The 21,682-nt window shown below is 57.6% G+C and overlaps 1 protein-coding gene across 15 annotated transcripts in view; it reads left to right on the top strand.

Moving 5' to 3' along the window:
• Positions 1-20,955, top strand: part of MAST3 (microtubule associated serine/threonine kinase 3) — a 37,597-nt gene extending 16,642 nt beyond the window's left edge. For 4 of the 15 annotated variants that reach the window (XM_059389413.1, XM_059389403.1, XM_059389415.1 and 1 more), the window contains 26 exons: positions 1,090-1,178; positions 1,258-1,330; positions 1,511-1,531; positions 2,044-2,158; positions 2,569-2,729; positions 2,913-2,988; positions 3,261-3,470; positions 3,569-3,670; positions 3,925-4,057; positions 5,415-5,476; positions 5,843-5,928; positions 6,761-6,969; positions 7,631-7,769; positions 10,373-10,505; positions 10,693-10,858; positions 11,426-11,527; positions 12,192-12,314; positions 13,143-13,252; positions 14,054-14,232; positions 14,735-14,979; positions 15,444-15,650; positions 15,925-16,151; positions 16,628-16,750; positions 17,313-17,449; positions 17,568-17,755; positions 18,589-20,955. In XM_059389413.1, coding sequence (XP_059245396.1) covers positions 1,090-1,178; positions 1,258-1,330; positions 1,511-1,531; positions 2,044-2,158; positions 2,569-2,729; positions 2,913-2,988; positions 3,261-3,470; positions 3,569-3,670; positions 3,925-4,057; positions 5,415-5,476; positions 5,843-5,928; positions 6,761-6,969; positions 7,631-7,769; positions 10,373-10,505; positions 10,693-10,858; positions 11,426-11,527; positions 12,192-12,314; positions 13,143-13,252; positions 14,054-14,232; positions 14,735-14,979; positions 15,444-15,650; positions 15,925-16,151; positions 16,628-16,750; positions 17,313-17,449; positions 17,568-17,755; positions 18,589-19,121 — 3,949 coding nt within the window. In that variant the 3' untranslated portion in view covers positions 19,122-20,955. The remainder of the gene's footprint in view (positions 1-1,089; positions 1,179-1,257; positions 1,331-1,510; positions 1,532-2,043; positions 2,159-2,568; positions 2,730-2,912; positions 2,989-3,260; positions 3,471-3,568; positions 3,671-3,924; positions 4,058-5,414; positions 5,477-5,842; positions 5,929-6,760; positions 6,970-7,630; positions 7,770-10,372; positions 10,506-10,692; positions 10,859-11,425; positions 11,528-12,191; positions 12,315-13,142; positions 13,253-14,053; positions 14,233-14,734; positions 14,980-15,443; positions 15,651-15,924; positions 16,152-16,627; positions 16,751-17,312; positions 17,450-17,567; positions 17,756-18,588) is intronic. The other 11 variants (XM_059389412.1, XM_059389418.1, XM_059389417.1 and 8 more) reach the window with 7 other exon arrangements.
• Positions 20,956-21,682: the final 727 nt, after the last annotated feature.

A 21,682-nucleotide genomic window follows, 5' to 3' on the forward strand; every position in this document is an offset into this window, starting at 1 on the left:
GAGACAACACCGCCCGTACCCACTGCCGTCTACCCAGTGCTGGGCCCAGACCTGAACACTGTGTATATACTTCATCAAATCTTCCTGGTACCTTGCAAGGTATACAGGTTGGGAAACTGAGCCTCAGAAGGGCAGCTGCTCATGGCTCCCTGCCTGTCTTGATGCCTCAGTCGGTGGCTGACCCATGCCTTAACCTGCACTGTGCCTTCTGCCTGGGACACCATTCCTGGCCCCGTGAGGCCCTGAGGTTTCATCTCTCCCTCCCTGAGCCACTGAGCTGCGTTGGCGGCTGGGAGTCTGTGGGCTGATGCACTTCCAGAGCCGTTGCTGGGCGACTGCACGGGGGAGGGAGGGGAGATGATGTTGCTCTCAATTTCCCTCTGCCAGGGCGGGGGCTGGGGCCCCGGCACAGGTGGGAGAGGCTGGGCCAGGGTGGGAGTGGCCTGGGCCAGGGGGTTCTGGAAGAAGGGAATTGGGATGGAGGGAGGGATACGCGTGGACAAAAGTTAAGAAGGATGGCACCTTCTGCAAGGTGCTGGCTTGAGGGTTTTTAAGGGTCAGATTGGCCTTTTGGGGAGGTCCAGGGGAGCGGGGGTTGCCAAGACACTTGGGGCCATGGGCCTGGGAAAGGGTCCATGGGATGGAATGGACACCAGCTTCAGTTCCCTAGGGCTCCGGGGTCCTCTCCGCCATCTGTTTTATTTGCCAGTGCTCCTGGCAGCGGGCAGGGCATAGGCAAAGGTGTAGGGGTAGGATCACGAACACAGAAGCCCGAGAAGGCGAGCCAGGGGCTCCTGGCCGTGGGCAGGGTTCACCAGGAGCCCAGAAGTGCTCAATGCCACCACTGATAATAACCACAGTAATCTTAATAATAGGTAATATTCGTCAAAAAGTGCTACCCCAGGCCTCAAAGGTGGTGTGAACAAGGGGCCATGCCAGCATCCAGCTGGGGTCAGAGGGGCAGTGGTCGCGCCTAGCTTCCCGTCCTGCCCCAAAGGTGGCCAGATGTGTTCTCCGGCCAGGGCATGCACGTCTCTGTGCCTGGAGGCCTGGGCCAGCGCCTAACCCTGTCCCCTTGTCTCCTGACAGCTGCCGTAGCGGGAACCGCAAAAGCCTGGTGGTAGGAACGCCCTCGCCGACCCTCTCCCGGCCCCTGTCTCCACTCTCCGTGCCCACAGGTGAGTGTGGGAGCAAGCACGCAGGGGCGGCGCCCTATCTTCGCCCCCTCTGACTCATTGTCCCCCGCCTCGTCCCCAGCAGGCAACAGCCCCCTGGACAGTCCTCGGAACTTCTCAGCGGCATCTGCTGTGAACTTCCCCTTTGCCCGAAGGTGAGTGGTCACTGGCTTTGAGGGCTGGTGTTGGCACAGCTGGGGAGGGGACAGGCAGGAGCATGTGCTTGGTGGCTGGGCCTGCCTCCTCATTCACTTTTCCCCCTCCCCTATCCCCTGCCCTGTGGTGGTCTCTCCCTCTGGCTTCTGCCCCTGGCAAACATGCACGGCCTTCTGCAGCCACATCCCACGCGTGGAAAGGTAATTTCAGGGAGCCCTTGGGGAGGAGGAGGGCACACCTTCCCGTCTAAAAACTATTAACTCACTAAAAGCCACGAACTCACTCAATGAGAGTTGATGAAGGGCCTGTTGGTAGCAGGCGCTTAAATGTCACTTACTCTATAACATTTACTCGGTATTTGCCATGTGCTATACCCTATGCTGGGGGCCGAGGAAGGGGAGGCCAGACTCTGGCCCCTGAGGAGTCCTCAGTCGGGTAGGGCAGGGGCATGACTAGCATGTGTCCCAGCAGCTGCAACTCAGAGAAGTCGGAGCTTTGATGCTGGGTCAGGGAGGACTTCCCGGAGGAGGTGTCTGAAGGATGAGGAGAAAACATATAGCAGACTTGTTGACCTTGTATCTCTGTTCTCAGCCTTTTCAGAAGATTCTTCCTCCAACAGAGCCAGAATCTGCCAGCCATGGTATCTGTCTTTAGTCCCCGCACACCACAGGGGCCATGCCTTCCTTCTAACTCTTCCGGTTCTCCTCTCTAGGGCTGACGGCAGAAGATGGTCCCTTGCATCCCTCCCATCTTCTGGCTACGGAACCAACACGCCCAGCTCCACCGTCTCGGTACCCACAGTCCCACCTTGGCCAGCAGACAGGCGGGTGCGAGGTGGGGCGGGACACGTCTTTGGTTTTTATCAAGGTGTTGGATAGTTGTCCAGTCAGCCAACATCCTGGCTGCCCCCTTTGTGCCCCATTCTGGGCAACATATGCGTCCCTGAAAAGACCCAGCCTCAGTCCCAAAGAGCCCCCAATCTGGAGGACACAGACATCCTCATCCCATGGGGTTAGTGCCCAGCCAGAGGGAGTCTTCGGGTTGCTTAGGGAGCAGGCGGGGAGGATTGCTGGAGGAGGGGGCATCGGAGCTGGGGTTTTGAGGGATGCATAGGAGCCAGGCAGGAGCATATTACCATCCAGTGACCAGCAGGCAGCCTAGGCCTTAATGGGTAATGCTGGGGTTCTTGCTTTGGCGCTGACTGTGAACTCGTGGTCTTGGTACCCCCTACTGCCAGTCGAGCTCATCCTCCCGGGAGCGCCTCCACCAGCTTCCTTTCCAGCCGACGCCGGATGAACTATGCTTCCTGTCCAAGCATTTCCGCAGCTCAGAGAGCGTGGTTGATGAGGAGGGTGGCCACCGCTCACCCCACCTTCGCCCCCGTTCCCGCAGCCTCAGGTGGGTCTTGACCCGGACTCCAGCCCCTCCCTGGGCTGGCTTTGGGGCCCACATTGTGACTCCTCCTCCATCTCTGCCCCCGACCCTGTCCAAGCTTGGCCTCTGATCCTCAACCCTCCCCTGAACTGGGTCTCTGGTCCCACATCGCAAGCTGACTGTGTGTCGTCATCCCCCCTCCCCCAGCCCGGGACGCACCACAGGGACGTTCGACAATGAGATCGTCATGATGAATCATGTATACCGGGAGCGGTTCCCGAAGGTGGGCAGTGCCGGTGCCTGCACCGGCCCTAACTCCCCTCCGTGTCGTTGTTCCTCCGTGACACTCTTGTCTTCCTGGCTCTGTCGCCCCGCCTCTGTCCCTTTCCTGCCTGTCCTTACCTCTCTGTCTCAAACTGCCCCTCCCACAACCTAGGCATATTGCTCCCTGACCCCATCGCCATGTCTCTCTCCCCAACTGTCTCTCTTGCTCCGATCTGTGTGTCACTTCCCAGCCCCATCCAATGACCAGGTTGCCCCGTCCACCCTGCCCAGGCCACGGCACAGATGGAAGGCCGTCTGCAGGAGTTCCTGGAGGCCTTTGCGCCCGGCGCCCGGCTGGCACTGGCTGATGGCGTCCTGGGCTTCATCCACCACCAGATCATTGAGCTGGCCCGCGACTGCCTGGCCAAGTCCGGAGAGGCGCTCGTCACCTCCCGCTACTTTCTGGAGATGCAGGAGAAGCTGGAGAGGCTGCTTCAAGATGTGCGTGGGCAGTGGGGGGAGCGCAGGGGTTCAGGGGTCCCCAGGCCGGCCAGGGCCCGGGGCCCACAGGTGACGCCATCACCCACCTGCCCCCGCAGGCCCACGAGCGCTCAGACAGTGAAGAGGTCGGCTTCATTGTCCAGCTTGTCCGGAAGCTGCTCATCATCATCTCGAGGCCAGCGAGGCTCCTCGAGTGCCTGGTGAGTCTCTGCACACGGCCGGGTGACAGTCCCACCGACGTACAGGAGACAGTGCCCGTGGGGGTGGAGGTTTGAGGGGCACCCAGGGTGCCTCTGGGCCGGGGTGGGCTTCTTTCCCCGGGGAAGGGTCAGGCGCTGAGACTCAGGGGAGAGCTGGGACCGCCCCTCAGGCTGCTCCAGACAGAGGGAGCACCATGTGCAAAGGCCTGGGGGTGAGACCAAGCCCCGTCTGACCAGCCTCTCTGCACCTCCAGGAGTTTGACCCCGAGGAGTTTTATCATCTGCTGGAGGCTGCGGAGGGCCAGGCCCGAGAGGGCCAGGGCATCAAGACGGACCTGCCACAGTACATCATTGGGCAGCTGGGCCTGGCTAAGGACCCCCTCGAGGGTGAGCTGACAGGGGAGTGGTGTGGAAAGAGAAAACCCAAGGCAAGGCCAGAGCAGACCTGTGGTTCGAGCCCAGGCCCGTTGACTTCACAGCTGCCATATTGTCCTTTATCCCTCTGTGGCCCTGCCCTCAGCCACCTGCGGGGCCCACTGTGGGGAAGTGCCTGGGGTTCCTTCGTCGAACAGCCACACGTCAGACCCCCTGACCTGCCAGGGCCTAGGAGCCTCAGTGTCTTCCAGTGCAAAGTTAAGATGAGCCAGGGAGCCACCATTAACAATAGCATTCCCATCATCCCGCAGACTCCAGAAATACTTCCCCGATGTCATCTGACTGTGGCCCAGGAGGTAGACTCGGAGTCAGTCAGGGCGACCCATGGGCTGGACCAAGCTGGCCAGGGACGACCCCCATCCCCCCAGATAGCTGAGGCAGGAAAACTGAGACTTGGTACTAGGGGAGCATCGAACTTGGACCTGGCCTGGTCGAGGTGTGGTCACGGGTGGCTCTGAGGAAAGGTGACATGTAAGCTGAGTGCTCACATTGGGACTGGGCTGCCATCGTCCCCTTTAAAGCTGGAAAGACTGAGGCTCTGGGTTGATGAGGTCGAGCAGGGGTCAGACCTCAGTGGGCCCAAGGCCAGACCACTTAGAGACTTGCTGTGTGGCCATGGCCGGACTTGGCCCTCCAGTGGAGATAACGCAGGTGGTGCTGTGGGTGGTCCCAGTGTCAGAGGAGACAGAAAGTGGCCAGGTGGTTGGCGGCTGACACTGTGGGGCAGATCATCTGTCCTGTGCCCCCGGCAGGGAACCCTCGGCGTGGAAGTGGAAAGGGCTGCATTCAAACCCGGGCTTCCCTCGCCTGTGAGACTCCACATTGTCCCATCCCAGCCCTGCCCTGTGACCGTGAGACACTGTCTTCATTGCCATCCTCACATCTCATGTTCCCCCATCACTCAATTGGGGCCACCCCTCTGCCAAGCCCTAGGGCCAGAAAATGGCGAGGGGCTCCCTCTGGGCCACACCCCAAGCTGATGAGGATATTAGGAGCCAAAACCCAGAGGCCCATGTCACAGCCTATGTTAACAGGCTCAAGGCTGGGAGCCAGGATGACAACGGTGCCATCCAGAGGCTGGGCTTCCCACTGGTCCTTCTAGAAGGTTCCCAGGTTATTGCTTCATTTGGCCTCCTGGGTTTGGCCAAGAATTGGATGTAGTAGGGGCTCACTGATGGTATCATGGGTTCTGGTCAGGGAAGCACCATGTCTACAGCCCAGGATGAGCCTTGGAAGCCGTAGGAGATCTCTGGGGGATCGAGGGGCAGGGCATGGAGGCCACATTTCAGGCTCCTCCCTTGTCTTACAGAGATGGTGCCTCTGAGTCACCTGGAAGAAGAAGGACAGCCTCCAGCTCCTGAGTCCCCGGAGGTAAGTCACAGAGCTTTGATGCTCCCACCTGTCTTGTTCTTTTCAAGATAGACCAAGCGGCCGTGGGAAGGGCTGAGTTTGTTAAGCTTTTGCATGTAGTAGGTGCTTAATAAATGCCTGTGACTTCAGGGAGAAAATAGAGGCAAATGAGACTACCCTGCCGTGGTGGTTGGGCAGGGCCAGACTGGAGGGGGCATCAGAAAGGGGAGTTTTGGAGGATGTAGAGTTTTCTGGAAGGAGAACATTGCTTGAGCCAAAGCTTAGAAACTCAGAAGCTGAGCTGGAGAAGCTGAGAAGGAGGAAGTAACACCAGGCCCAGTAGTTGGGACTTGAGGGCAGGGACACTGACCCCTTCTTGCCCGCTAGAGCCGTGCCCTCATCGGCCCATCACGGAGGAAGCCATGTGAGAGCGACTTCGAGACCATCAAACTCATTAGCAACGGGGCCTACGGGTAAGTCCTCAGATCCCCCATAGACCCATTTCTCAGATGCCCATGGGGCTGCCCTGGGGTCCAACAGTGGCCCCTGAATGTGGAGATGGGGAAACCAAGGCCAGATGAGGAAAGTAGAAATGTAGTACAGCCAGGCCAGAGCCTCAGACGGTCTCGTCCATGATCTAGGCCGTTACCTGCCCCAAGTAACTCTCCACATATAGGAAGTCATAGGCATTTCAGGGCCATGCAAGCCAGCAGATGGCTGCACGGCAGCAGGAACGTGCAGCGAGCATTATATGAGACCCCCCCACTCACGGATTTGTGTGTGGAGGTGGGGGGGAGGGGCCTTCCCCACAGCATCAGACTATGGAGCGGGTGGCCAGAGAGGGGGGCTTCTCGTCTGGGTGACGTCACTCAGCAGCGTGGCCAGGAGTCCAGGTCAGACAGCTCCAGAAGGCCCTAGTGGCTCTGGGGTCTTCATAGCCCCCTGGGTGATCTTACTGTTGGCTAGTCAGTTCAAGGCAGTTTTACTAGATACACAAACCTGGCAAGCTCTAAGTGCCTCAAAATCTGCTCATTTCGGCTGTGCATAAAGCAGTTTGAGCCTGGTGCTGGGGCTTTTGAGCTAAAAGGTCACCGTCTGCTATGAAGAAGTAACCTAGAGGCCATCTTGGGCTTCTCTGTGACACCAGGGAGAGTGGCTGAGACCCATAGCAGGGCTGCTTTCAGAGAGGGGCTGGGGAAGGAGAAAGGCTGTCCCAGATATAGGGTCAGACGGCTTGGGTGAAGGCCTGGCCCCACTGAGTGTGGGGGCCTCAGCGTCCAGCCTCAGCGACTCCGGCTCCCCCAGGGCTGTCTACCTGGTGCGGCACCGAGACACACGGCAGCGCTTTGCCATCAAGAAGATCAACAAGCAGAACCTGATTCTGCGCAACCAGATCCAACAGGTCTTTGTGGAGCGTGACATCCTCACATTTGCCGAGAACCCGTTTGTGGTCAGCATGTTCTGCTCCTTCGAGACCCGGCGCCACTTGTGTATGGTCATGGAGTATGTGGAAGGTGCGGTCACAAGGGCTTTGTATGCCTCTGGTGACGGGGAGCTCACCCTCTACCCTGAAAGAGAGTCCCTCCTTTGACCATGCTGGGGTTTGCTCTGTCCTCCAAGGGGTCCCAGCTTGCCTTGGGGGACCCTCAGTCTGTGGTGGAGGGGCCCATCCTCAGGCCTTGGGGCTGAGGGAGCTCAAAGAGGAGTGTGAGAGTAGAACCCTGGGGGATAGGGTGAGGATGGACATCTTCGGCAGGGGGGACCTGATGAGCAGAGGCCTGAAGGCCAGGAGTTAGTTAAAGCAGGGAAGGGAGGGAGGGGTGGGGCGGAAGGGCTGGCATGGTTGGGGGCCAGGGAGAGGAGTTTGGGGAGCAAGTTTGCAGTTTAAGAATGAGCACTCCAGGTGAGTGCAGGGGTTTTAGGCAAGGAAAGGGAATGACCACTTAGGAGGCACCAGCTGTGTACAGGGTAGGGGACTGGTGCCCTTCCGGAGCTGCTGTCCTGCCAGCAAAAGAATCAGGAGTCAAGGTCTGCCCACCCTCCTGCCCCTCTTGGTTCCCTGCCTTGGTTCGGTCCAGACTGGGGACATTCTATAGGAGGTTGGAGTGGTCCTGTAGACCTGGGGCGAGGCTGTAGAGCCCAGGGCCTCTGTGAATGTGTCTGCACCCCCCACAGGCGGTGACTGCGCCACACTCCTGAAGAACATGGGCCCACTGCCCGTGGACATGGCCCGCATGTACTTCGCCGAGACAGTGCTGGCGCTCGAATATTTGCACAACTATGGCATCGTGCACCGTGACCTCAAGCCTGACAAGTGAGCAGCCTGGAGTCTTGGGGGTATGGGGGTAGGTAGGGCCTCTGATTGAGGTCTGGGGCTGCTCAGAGCCTCGCCTGCCCGGATTCTCCTGGCCCCTGGGGCCCCCAGTGACAGGAAGACACAGAACAGTGGCAATCTTGGGCAGCTGGTGTATACAGAGGCAAGCAGGTACTTAATAGGCACCTGCTGTATGTAAGGGAGAGACAGTACATTTATAGAGAGGCTGCCAAGCAAAGAGAGAATGGATGCACAAAATATACAGGGGAAGGAACTGTGGACTCACAGAGCTGTTGCTCCAGGGGGAGAGAGAACATGCACTTAGGAGGCAACATCTGTATACGGGGAATAGGGATAGGCCCTTTGCAAGACCTACATGTGAAGGAAGGGACTGTGCATATCTTGAGCATGTGTTGTATGTTCGTGAAGGGAAGAAAAGAAAAGAATGTGTTTCTTGAAAGCGTTGGGAGGTTTATTTTACTCTAGCACCTAAGAAGCACCTACTGCATACCAGGTTCTCTATGGGTGACACATGTGTGAATAATCCTTCATGCTCTGTAAACCCTACATAATTTGCAAGGCACTCTCACCTGCATTAATTGAGCACCTGCTGTTTATAGAGCCAGGGGCTGTTTTTATATCAAGTGCCCTGTGGCTACCAGGCTAGAAGCGTTAAGAGCCCTGCCTGTTTCCAGGGCATCTCATAGTTTGCCAGTGGCTCAGAAGATGAAGTATGTATTTGGCACCTGCTGTATACCTGGGCCTCTATGCTCAACGCTCTAAGGAAGCCCAGCAAAACTCGGTGGATCGTCCTAGAGTGGGGTGGGGTCTCCCCAGGGTCTCAGGTCACACCCCAAGGCAGGACCTGCCACTCCCAGGTGTGGGACCGTCATCTGCAAAAAGGTACAGGCAAGTGTCTGGCCCCAGAGTGCTCAGGGAGGTAGGCACATGTAACAGGTGCTTGAGAACAATAGATATTTTTTTCACTTTGGAAAATTTCAAATATATCCCAAAGTCAGGAGAAGGTGCATTCATTGGCGAGGGCTATCAGAGCAGAGTAGCACAGACTAGGCTGCTGAAGCCACAAAAATGTGTTTTCACGGTCCTGGAGGCCAGAAGTCCAAGATCAGGGTATCAGCAAGGGCTACCTCTGGAAGTGCCAGGAAGCGATCTCTTCCAGATCTCTCCCCAAGGTTCTGGTGATTTCATGGCTTGTGACAGCATCGCTCCAGCCTTCACGTGGTATCCTCCCTCTGCATAACTGTTTCCACATGTCCCCTCTTCATAAGGATGCTAGTCCTGTTAGATGAGGGGCCGCCGTGCTCTAGCACATCCTCATTTATTTATTTTTAAAAAGATTTTATTTACTTATTGGACAGAGAGAGACACAGCAAGAGAGGGAACACAAGCAGGGGGAATGGGAGAGGGAGAATCAGGCTCTCCGCTGAGCTAGGAGCCCGATGGGCTCGAACCCAGGACCCTGGGATCATAACCTGAGCGGAAGGCAGATTCTTTTTTTTTTTTTTTTAAGATTTTATTTATTTATTTGACAGACAGAGATCACAAGTAGGCAGAGAGGCAGGCAGAGAGAGAGGAAGGGAAGCAGGCTCCCTGCTGAGCAGAGAGTCCAACGCAGGACTTGATCCCAGGACCCTGAGATCATGACCCGAGCTGAAGGCAGCGGCTTAACCCACTGAGCCACCCAGGTGCCCCAGAAGGCAGATTCTTAAACGACTAAGCCACTCGGGCCCCAATCCCTTGGTTTTAACTGTACCTGGCGGCTACACCAAAATGGTTTTCCTTGATTGGTGTACAGAGTAGTTGCTCAGGAAACATCCCTTGTGTTTAAAAATAGTGTCTGCACATAGTCGGTGTAGGGAGTTGTTTCTTCATAGAGTCGAGGTACACAGGATGTGCCAAATGAAGGGTTTATCAGACCACTTGGATCTACACAGTGAGTTCTCTAGAAATGAACCAGCCCATGTACCAGGAGGTACGTGAAAATGTGACTTTATAAAGATGGTGGGGGGCGTTCTACAACCTAGGAAAATGTGTATGTACTTCAGCTGATGGGAAAACTCCAGCAGCAGGGTACACAGTAGGTGTACAAGTTTTCAAAAGTGGGTCCTCTTGGGAAGTGCATAGAAAGATTTCTGTATACAGCAGCTCCTCAAGCTTTGTTCACTGTTCAACAGGGAATGTAAACAATAAGTGCCTGAAAGGGTTTCGTTTGTTAAAAAGAACGAACACGTGTACAAAAATACATTGTAGATCCCCCCCCAGTAGGGGTACAGGTGTTTTAACACACAGTGGGGAGACGGAGTGATTCTTAGGAATTTTATATTTGAAAAGTGGTGTATACAGTAGGTGCTCAGTAGCAACAGCAGAAGCATGCAGTAGGTGCACCAAGGTGTTTGCCAGATTTGAAATACCGCCTAAGAACCTACTGGTTATTATGAGAACGTGCCAGCGTTCAGGAAGCTTCCCTGGCTGGACCTCCGCCCAGCTGGGGTGGCACCAGGTTCCGGGGTAGCATGAGCAGGCACCAGGCACCTCAGGGGGGACTCCCTCCAGCCCTGAGTACACCACTTACCCGCCCGCAGCCTGCTCATCACCTCGCTTGGCCACATCAAGCTGACTGACTTCGGCCTGTCCAAGATTGGGCTCATGAGCATGGCCACCAACCTCTACGAGGGTCACATCGAGAAGGACACCCGGGAGTTCGTGGACAAGCAGGTGTGCGGATGTGCCAGTGGCCCCAGGGGTGGGACCACCTCCCTCTGTCTGGACCCCGACCCTCGGGACATGGGGAGACCCTGCAGCACCTCCACCCCCGTGCACAGCCTGGCCTTGGCCGCTGTCTCTCTCGCGGCCTCTCTGGAGTTGGAGGCCATCCTCCTCCTCCCCCTTCTGCCTGACCCAGGTGTGCGGGACACCTGAGTACATCGCGCCCGAGGTGATCTTCCGCCAAGGCTATGGGAAGCCAGTGGACTGGTGGGCCATGGGCGTTGTCCTCTATGAATTCCTGGTGGGCTGTGTGCCTTTCTTCGGAGACACCCCCGAGGAACTCTTCGGCCAGGTGGTCAGTGGTGCGTTTCTCCCCACATGGCCGCGGTTCGAGTCTTACCCCACCCTGCCGGGGCTCTGGGCAGCAGCCGCGCACCCCCTTCAGGGTGCCTTGCCCCAACCAGACACTGGGGACATGGCCAAGGGCAAGACAGACAGTGAGGGAGATCGGTATGCAAATTACGGGACATCAGATACCAAAAATGCCAAGGAAAAGAAGCAGGAAGAGGGGAAGGGATGAGGTACTAGACGTGACAGGGGCTGCCTTAAATAGGGGGTCACAGAGGCCTCCAAGGTGACGTGTGAGCAAAGCCTAAAGGAGCAAGAGGGAGCCGCAGAAGTAGGAGAAGGGTGCAGCCCTGGTAGAGGGGCGCAGCCAGAGCAAAGGCTGTGGGCAGGACCGAGCCTGGTGGCGTTGAGGGGACAGAGGAGGCTGCTGGTTTGGTGTGCAGTGAGAGGGGAGGTGGGGGAGTTGCTACAAAGGGCTATCCTCACGCTCTCCCTCCCTCTTATTTTATTTCATTTTAGTAATCTATTTATTTCAGCTTATTAATTTATTTCATTTTTTTTTTCCTCGCTCCTCATTTTAGATGAGATCATGTGGCCAGAAGGGGATGAGGCCCTCCCAGCTGATGCCCAGGACCTCATCACCAGGCTTCTCCGACAGAGCCCACTGGACCGTCTGGGCACTGGTATGTGAATGTGGGGGGTGGGGGCCCAGGTGGGGGGTAAGCAAGAACTCTATTTTGAGAGGCTACATGGAGGAGGGGGACTTGGGGCTGGGGTTTTGAAGGATACATAGGAGTTCACCAGGAACTTGCAGATAGCTGGGTCTGATGCAGACAAGGGGCACTGAGGCCAAGTATGGGAGCCTGCAAGGTCACCATAGTCTATGTCCTAAGGTCCTCAGAGGCCCAGCCCACTGGATCCCACTGTTTGGATTTCCCTAGCCATCTAATTAATGGTTAAGGGACTGTTTGAGACTCTTGGAGCCACTATAGGTCACGTTCTTGATGAAGCTTAGCCACTGGGGAGAAGCATAGGGGCTAAGGCTGGGAAATAGGATACCTTCATGCCGCCAGCTCTACTCCATGGAGTTGAAATACACGGAAAAAGCCTGGGAAGGAAGCCCTCCTGGGGCTCTGCGGTTTCTCCAGGTGGTGGGATCTCAGAATCCAGCAGAGGCAAGAGCAAGGCCTGGGTTCTAGGCCCAGCTCTGTCCCTCTTCAGGCTATGAAACGGCGGCTGCTCCCATAGCCACCTTCATGGTTCTGTGTTGGCCAAGTTCGGGCTCATAGCTGGCCCGGGGAGCAGTGGGGACAGGGACCTGCAGGGCTAAGCTGGGCATGTCTGCAGGGGGCACCCATGAGGTAAAGCAGCACCCCTTCTTCTGGACCCTGGACTGGGCTGGGCTCCTGCGACACAAAGCTGAGTTTGTGCCACAGCTTGAAGCCGAGGACGACACGAGCTACTTTGACAGTAAGTGCAGCTTGAGGGGGTAGGCTCTGCCATCCCACATTCTCCTGAGACAGGGAGGGGGGTGTCTGCCAGGGTCTCCACCCAAGTGCCTCACCCTGAGCCTGGAGCTTCTGACTTCCTGAGCTTTCTGAGAAATTAGAGCATGTCTGCTGGCAGCTGCTCCCCACTTGACTGGTTTCCTGTGCATCTGGGTTCAGGAGGCCACAGCATCCTCCTGGTTGCGGGAGAGGAAGCCGAGGTGCTGAGTGTGCACACCCTTGCCCGGCAGGTTCAGCCTCCTCAGTGTCCAGCCCTGACCAGACAGGGAGCCCTGTCTGTCAAACAAGAGGGCAGGGCGCTTTGCTGTGTCCCTCTGCCACTGTGGGTGGGCTCAGACGAGTCTTCCTTTGCCTACTTGGGGTTCCAGCCAAATAGATGAAAGGCCATCGGTCTCTAATTCCTCTTCCAGAACTTGCTGTGTGATCTTGGGCATGTCAGAGGTCCTCTGAGCATCTGTTTCCTCTTATGTAAAAAGGGGAGCATCCTTTTAAGATGCACAGAATTCCCTAATTCTGGGTGACCCATCCCAAAGGTGAGGATACAGAGGGCCACACACAAGAATTCCCACCCACGATGCCACAGATCATAGGGACACAGCTGGGGTTTATTGCCATGTAGTCTGCCGCTCAAGCATCCTGTGGTCCCTGAGTACACCAGACACGGTCCCACTTCAATGCCTTTGCCCTGACAGTGTCTCCCTGCCTAGGATGCCCTCCACACATCACCCCCACAGCCTTTGCAGCCACCTCTGGGCATCGGGTGGGCTGCATGTGCCTTTCCCTCCCGCAGCACGCTCAGAACGGTACCGCCACCTGGGCTCGGAGGATGAGGAGACCAACGATGAGGAATCATCCGCAGAGATCCCTCAGTTCTCGTCTTGTTCCCACCGGTTCAGCAAGGTGGGCGGGGGCCCCAGACACTGCTAGTGCTCTGGAAGCCTGGCGAGATGTTCATTCTGGGCGCGCAGCAGTGTTCTTTAGTACATTCAAAATGTTGGACCCCCATCACTTCTGGTCTAGCTCGAGAACCTTCCTGTCACCCCAGGGGCAGTCACTCCCCTGCCCTCCTCCTCTGGCCCCTTGCCCCTGCAACCACTAATCTTTCTGTCTCTGGATTTGCCTGTTCTGGATCTTTCACCGAGCCAGAATCCCATAACACGTCTGGCCTCTTGCATTCTCAGCCCGACATCTTCCAGGCTCATCTGCGCTGTAGACCGCATATCAGCTTCGTTCCTCTTTATGGCCCAGTAACAGTCTGTTGTATGGATGGGCCCCACTGTGTTCACCCCTCCAATAATGGACATTTGGGATGCGTCCGCGTTGGGGTCGTTGTAAACAGTGCTGCTCTGCTGGGTCTCACCTTAGAGCCTCGCCAGCTTCAGGGCCTCCTTCCTTTGTAACTGGATGAAAAAAACTGTGCCACTTACGGGCCTGAGCCCCATGCGGAGTGCCCTGATCAGCAGCAGAAACTCCCAGCTGGGGCCCCATTGGTAGCCAGGCCCCTCTGAACCTCAGTTTCTCCATCTGTACAGTGGGCTAAAGACTCCTCTATTCTTCGGGATGTGGCGGGTATGGATGGAAGGAAATGACTCACGAGGAAGCATGGGGAATATAGGAAGCTTTTGACTCAGCGAGCCCTTCTTCCCCGGGGGTGTGGTTGCCTGTCTCCTTGTCCTTACTGGTGTGTTCTCTTGTTGCCAGGTCTACAGCAGCTCCGAGTTCCTGGCTGTTCAGCCCACCCCAACCTTCGCTGAACGCAGCTTCAGCGAGGACCGGGAGGAAGGCTGGGAGCGCAGCGGCGAGGTGGACTACCGCCGCCGCTTGAGCTTGAACACCGCCTTGAGCACGGGCTTGAGCACTGGCTTGAGCACAGAGATCCGGTAGGTGGGCCGGGGAGCATGCACAGATCCAGCCTTCCAGCCCACCGGGGGCTGGAGCCACTAGAAAGCTTCCCAGTGGCCCAGTCAAAAAGGGTCAAACCCATGGGCCGGCGTGTTCAAGCCCCGTCAATGTGGCCAGGGGCTTTGCGTCTCTAACCACAGCGAGCATAGCGCAGCGGCGCGACCATACTGTGTTGGCCCTGTTCCCTCCACCAGAATATCCTTTGCTAACGAACTCCTATTCATTCCCCAAAGACCAGACTCAACAGAAAAATAATCAATGTCTGCTAAAGGATGAGTGTTGGAAGCTGGATTTTAATAAAAGACACAAATTCCTCAGGCAGACAGAAGACCCAGCATGCACAGCGAACTCACTTGCATTTACAGATTACCTCTGTTTCTAAGCTGGAAGTTAAAATATGGCCACTGGGGGCGGGGGGTGACTGGGTGTCCTGGGGCCAGGGTACCTGGCAAGTGTGACTTTAGCTCTTCTCTGCTGCAGGCTACGGTCCTGGACATCCTCTGGTTCTTCCTGCCAGTCGTCTTCTTCCCAGCCTGAGCGGGGGCCCAGCCCATCCCTCTTGAATACTATTAGCCTGGACACAATGCCTAAGTTTGCCTTCTCGTCAGAGGATGAAGGAGCCAGTACAGCCTCTGTGGGCCCCAAGAGGCCCATCTTCATTCTGGGGGAGCCTGATCCACCCCCAGCAGCCACCCCTGTGATGTCCAAGCCCTCAAGCCTTTCTGGTAGGTGAGGTCCCGGATGAGAGGGATAGTTTTGTAGAAAGTTATCCAGAGGAGGGACTATTTGAGATGGGCTTTGAAGGCTGAATAGGAGCTCTCCAGAGAGACCATTCACATGCCTAACAAAGGCTTTAAGATAGGAAAGGCCAGGGCTTCAGAGAGGCCTCAGGCCTCAGTGTTATCCCGCGTGATACCCCCAGTTTCACGGGGTCAGGATGGGACTGGAATGGGGAGGAGGCTGGGGAGCTCTGAGAGGGATGTAGGGGTGTGAGGTGTGGGGGAAGGCTTCCCAGAGGAGGGGACTTGAGAGTGGAGCTTTCCAGGGAGAGCAAGGCAGGAAGGAAGTGTAGGAAGAGGGAACTGCCTGAAGAAACGCCGACTGGAGAGGAAGGAGCTTTGCTCCCTGAGGGCAGAGGGGCAGAGTGGTGAGACTGGCCAGGCTAACCCCCAACCGTGCTGACCCCCAGCTGACACAGCCGCCCTCAGCCACGCGCGCCTGCGAAGCAACAGCACTGGAGCCCGACACTCGACACCGCGGGCCCTGGATGCTGGGCGGGGCCGCCGCCTTGGGGGCTCAAGAGAGCCAGCTCCCGAGAAGTCCCGGGTCTCCCCCAGCGGGGGCCGCGTGCCCAAGTCTGCCTCAGTGTCCGCCCTATCCCTCATCATCACAGCCGGTACCGCGCATGGCCCAGCCTTGTCTGTCTTTGCCTGCCCACGTCTATTTCGACCTCTGCGTTGGGGCCATGCCATGGGACAGGGGGCCTCAGCTAGACCCAGGGAGAGCTGGGGGACTGGCATTCCTGTGCAGAAGCCAGATGGGGAGACCGTGCTTGGGGCATTGGAACAGCAGCAAAGCAGCCAGAGTGATCAGCTTGGTGGGGGTGGGGGGTGCCCTCCCAACCCTGGTCCCTGCAAGGGAGTGACCCCCTCCCAACCCTGGTCCTGCAGATGATGGCAGCGGCGGCCCCCTCATGAGCCCTCTGTCCCCACGCTCACTGTCCTCAAACCCGTCATCCCGAGACTCCTCTCCGAGCCGAGACCCGTCCCCTGTGTGTGGCAGCCTGCGGCCCCCCATTGTCATCCACAGCTCAGGCAAGAAGTATGGCTTCAGCTTACGGGCCATCCGTGTCTACATGGGCGATAGCGATGTCTACACTGTGCACCACGTCGTCTGGGTAAGTTGGCCGCGGGGTGAGCAGGAAAAGCGGGAACTGGTTTGAGTCTAGCTTCCCCCTGCCAAGGTGCCTCACTTTTGGAGCTGCCCTCTCTAGTCTCAGGAAGGCAGGCTCATTCCCTGCAAGATTTGGAGTCCAGGGCAGGGAGCTGGGGCCACCTGGGCCTTTGCTGTCCCTCTTCTTTATGGGCAGGGGGGTTGGGCAAGACACACAGGGACGGACAGAGAGAGAGAGACCTCAGTGGGGCACGAAGCTCCCACCCCATGCCTGCAGGTGCAGAGTGGGGTGTCGTCCTGCCTCCCCCCAGCCCAGGGCCTGTTCCCTCTCCACTGGTCACTCTCTGAACAGCCTGCAACGTCAAGGAAACAGCATGGGCAGCAGCAGCTCGCTGAGCTCCCCCGGCTGACTCAGGTGGCATGGGGTCTCCAGCCGCGGGGCCCCAGACCACTGACGCTGCCATCCACCCTCACCCCCAGAACGTGGAGGAGGGAAGCCCCGCCCAGGAGGCGGGCCTGCGAGCTGGGGACCTCATCACCCACATCAACGGCGAGTCCGTCCTGGGGCTGGTGCACATGGACGTCGTTGAGCTGCTGCTGAAGGTGCAGCCCCCTACTGCTGCCCACCCTTGGGGCTCCCAGAACCCCTGCCCCTGACCTCGACACTCTGCTTTGCTCCTGTGACCCCCTGACAGCTCCAGACTCTGAGGTTCTTGCCCCAGAACCACACCTTTCCACACTTGGTCCCACCTCCAGGCCTTGCAGGTCCCCTCCCCTCTGCCCAGGTTGTACCGCCTTCTTTGTCCCCTTCCCCCCGGCTCTCCCTCTGGCTTACCTCAACCATTTGAGGCTGGGGGTATCTGTACTGTCTTTGTCTTCCTCAAACCATGCGCCCTTAGGGGCTGAGGCCTGGGGGTGGGGAGGCGGGCACAGGCCAGGAGGCAGGGCCTTGCCTGGATAGCTCTTAGGACCGGCAGGTGGGGGGCGGGCGGCTGGTTGCGTGGGCACACAGATGATGGACATGTACCTTTGGTCCACTGGGTGGTGGACATGAGGCGAAAAGTGGGTAGATAAGATCGGGAGCTTCAGTGGATGAGGAGACAGGTGGGCAGGTGGCTCCCTAGATGGGAGGCACCCAGGTCACCCCTCACTGTCCCGCCGGCAGAGCGGCAACAAGATCGCCCTCCGGACCACCGCCCTGGAGAACACCTCCATCAAGGTGGGCCCCGCCCGGAAGAATGTGGCCAAGGGCCGCATGGCGCGGCGGAGCAAGCGGAGCCGCCGGCGGGAGACGCAGGACCGGTGAGCGCTGGGTGGGCCCTCCACGGAGTGTTGGTGGAGGACCCGGGTGGGCTCCCCAGGCTGCTGGGTGTGGGGAGGCGAGCGCGGGTTCTGAAGCATCAGGCTCTCTCACCCTCAGGCGGAAGTCGCTCTTCAAGAAGATCTCAAAACAGTCCTCTGTGCTGCATACCAGCCGCAGCTTCTCTTCCGGCCTCCACCACTCCCTGTCGTCCAGCGAGAGCCTCCCAGGGTCGCCCACCCACAGCCTCTCCCCCAGCCCCACCACGCCTTGCCGCAGCCCAGCTCCCGATGTCCCAGCAGGTACAGGTACGTGCGCTCCCCGGGGGCAGCTCAGGTCTGTGGTGCCCGGGGCCATCGAGGGAGCCAGCTGGGTTTAAAGGAGGGAAGGACAGGAGGTGGGAAATGAGGCCCCCAGAAGGGCCTTTCCAGGCAGCCTAGAGGTGGTAGGAGACAGGCGTGAGAGCAAAGGAGAGTGTACCCCGCCCCCAGCCAAGGGAGCATCACGAACAGCAGACAGAAGGGTTGTGAAAACAGGGGAAGAATGGGGAGGGAGGAAGTTGGGAGATGGGTCAGGCCAAGGAGCTGGGCTTATGTTGGTGGGCAGTTGGGAGCCATGGAGGGTGTGTGAGCAGAAGAGTGCATGTTTTAGATGAATCTGAGTTTTAGAAAGATCATTCTGGGGTAGGAAAGGGTGACTTGGCCCAATGCTGAGCACCCCAGTCCATGAGACAGCCAAACACAGACACCCCCAGCCTCACTGGGTTAGCATTCAGCTGAAGGGAGGAATAGGCTGGGGCAACCCAAAGGGGAAGGAGGGAAGGCCTCCAGGGGGCCGGGGCACCCCAGCTGCTACCCCTCTGGCTCACTCTGACTTCATGGGGTGGAGCATATCTTCGGCCTTTTGAGAACTAGGTCATTAGATGGGAAGTGGGTGGATAGGAACTAGGGCTTTGATGGATGAGTAGGAGTTCACCATATCCAAGACAAGGGAACAACTTGCACACAGAATAGGAGGCAAGAAAAGCAGACATTCTGGGTAGCCATGGGGAAGGACGTGGGCTTTGGCAGGTGTGCTCAGCCCCACCTCAAGGCTAGAGACATTGAAGCTGGTGGTCCTGACCCTCATCTGTCCCCCACAGACACCACATCCCCTCCCAGTGTCTCCCCGAGCCCCAGCAGCCCTGCCTCTCCTGCCGCCAGTGGCCACACCCGCCCTAGCTCCCTGCATGGCCTGGCCGCCAAGCTCGGGCCCCCCCGCCCCAAGACTGGCCGCCGCAAGTCTACCAGCAGCATCCCGCCCTCACCACTGGCCTGCCCACCCGTGCCTGTGCCCCCACCCCGCTCACCCTCACCCCTCCCCGGACACCCGCCGGCACCTGCCCGATCTCCGCGGTTACGCCGGGGGCAGTCAGCTGATAAGCTGGGTTCTGGCGAACGGCTGGATGGGGAGTCGGGGCGCCGCGGCCGTGGGCCAGACTCAGAGCTGGTGGTCATGCGGCGGCTACACCTGTCCGAGCGCCGAGACTCCTTCAAGAAGCAGGAGGCTGTGCAGGAGGTGAGCTTTGATGAGCCACCCGAGGAGGCCACCGGACCACTCACCTCTGTACCACAGATTGCCGTGGAGGGCGCTGAGGCTGTGCTGGGAACTCTTGGACCTGCCGGGAAGGACTGATCCCTCCCACCTGGCCTCTCCCTGGCCTAGGAGTTGGGCTTTTTTTGTGCAATGTGTTTTCCATAAAGTGACTTCTGGATGGAGACTGAGCCACCAGACTAAGACACCTGGAAGGCGAGAACCCATCTCGGTCCTTACTGGAAGGCAGAGACCGCACCTCCCTCATGTTCTGGTGCAGATCAGGGGCCGTAGGGGCCGGAATGGGGAACGAGGGTGGCATTGTAAATAGCAGCAAATCCCTGCGACTAATTTATTACTTTTTATAAGCGCTGGGTAGACTGAGCTGCCACTGTGAAGGCGGCTGCCCGGGTCCTGCCCCTTGCAGACGCTGCCCCCTGGGCTGAGAAGGAAGCACTTTGGACAAGTCATGTATGTTCGTGTTTTCTAGGTTTCCTGTATTTTTTTAGTTTTGTATATGTGTGTGTGTGTGTGTTACTTGATCCCATCCTGGCCCAAGACCCACTGATCTGAGGGGATACAGGCAAGCTTACCTGTCTGGGCCCAGTTTGGAGAGTCTACAACTGATTCCCCTCTACCACAAAACAAGCAATGGCGATGATGAACTGGATTCTGGAAGCTCCTTCTCACTATCATAGCCTCCATCCTTAGGCCAGTCTATTGCTAGAGTTTGTTTCTAGTCCTGAAGGCTTCAGCTTAGAGGAGGGAGTGTGGAAACTGGGACTTTGATGGATGAGTAGGAGTTCGACCGATCTAGGCAGAGGGGTCCTCCATCCCACAGGGTGACACAGATGCTCTGGGAGGGAGACTCAGGACTCCAAGGGTACTACTGCCAGGGCAGAAGAATGTCCACCCTGCACAAGATTTCATGTGCTTGATGCCCACCAGGGTGAACCCTTGACCGTGATGTGTCTGAAACACCCCATGGCAGGGGGTGGTCCCTCCATGTGTCACAGCCTTCCTAGATTGAAATTCAAGTGAGAAAACCCAACTGGGGGGCAGTGGGGCCCAAGTTTGAATCTTGGCTTCCATGTGTGGCTCTGGGAAAATGGCTTTCCCGCTCTGTGCCTCAGTTTCCTTGTGTTTACAAAACTAATCCCAATGACTATTTATTCAGCATCTACTCTATGCCAAACGCTTTTACTCGTGGCTTCTTCCTCAGCCAGCCTTGAGAAGGCTGCAGGTGGTGTCGTCATCCCCATTTTACAGTCAAGTAACTGAGGCCTGGTGAGGAGTGGAGACTTGTCCCACAAATCACATGGTAAAAATCATGCAGCCAGGCCCTTTGATGGGCCTAGTCAAGAAGGGAGCTTGAATGGAGAGTCTGGTGCCACATACAGCTGACTCCCATCTCCAGCTTTCTTCCCTAGGATGCTATATGACCCACTGGGCATGTCAGACAGAACCTCCATTTCCTATTTGGAGGTGCCTGGCAAGATCACTGTGCCCCCACATGGTAAGGGCACTTTCCAGGCACTGCAGCCCACTCTGCATCCCTCCCAGAGACCCCCACCCAGCACTGGCTGGTGTTGGAGCTAGACCGAGGCTGTGCATGACTTGCTCCCTCTTTCCATCCTGGAGCTGACCGTGAATAAAAGCCCACATTTACAAAAAGGTCCAGTGTCTGGATTTGTGAGGGGCAAAGGAAGGGGTAAGGGAAGAGAGAGTGCGGTGGGGACCGGGTGGCTTCATTTACAGGGGTTCTGAAGGCTGCACAGGAGTTCACCAATGAGGTATCTCCCTGATGCCTTCTCAGGTCCCTGGCCTCTTGCTGCCCTCTCCCTGAATACCCATCATAGGCTCTGCCCTTAAAATCTTCATCCAGACAGCGATCTGGGGCCCTGAGCTGTGTTAAGTAAATAAACTATCTTTGTGCCCTTTGTATACAGGTTTTTGCTTGGACTGTACCCCACCACCAAACCCCCCCTCCCCCGCCCAAATCCCCCTACTCAGCTCAGCTCTAGTGCTTTGGGTTACTTCCTGAGCTCCGGGTGGTACCAGAAACCTTTGGCCACGCCCCCGTCCCCGAGTGTCTTCGGCTATTTCCGGAAACACTCGTCCACATCTAGGCTCTTGTTGGGCGTGTTCTCGCGATCGCAGGGCTGCGTTCGTTCAGCTGGTCCCACAAGCTCTAGGTTGCCATGGAAACGCTTTCAACCCAGGCCTGTTCCGCTTTCCTGAAAAGCTGAGCTTTCTGTGGCGAGCTCCTCTTCCATCCGACGTTCCTTCCCTGAGCCTCGGTCCACCTCAATCGCCCTCTGGAGTTATCCATTCTTGGCAAGTTCCGGAAGTTAGTGGTCAGCCTGTGGATCTAAACTTCCAGGGCCTCTATCTGGGTCCGAGCACACGAGTGTTCTTTTCAAAACTCTCCGCAGTCTGGAGGCTCAGCCTCTGTTCCGTCAGTCCCGCTGGAAGGCGCTCGGCGATTTCCGGAATTGCTCCGTCGTCTCAAAGCCCAGCCCAGCCGGGGAGAGGCTTAGCTGACCCGATTGCACTCGGCTGTTTCCGGAAATGATCGGCGATCTCGTGGCAGCCTCTACCCGCCAGTCCCGCGGGAGTATGTTCGGTTCTTTCCGGAAATACTCGGACGTCCCGAGGCTCCG

Source organism: Mustela nigripes, chromosome 2, assembly GCF_022355385.1.
Source record: "Mustela nigripes isolate SB6536 chromosome 2, MUSNIG.SB6536, whole genome shotgun sequence".
Classification (NCBI taxonomy): domain Eukaryota; kingdom Metazoa; phylum Chordata; class Mammalia; order Carnivora; family Mustelidae; genus Mustela; species Mustela nigripes.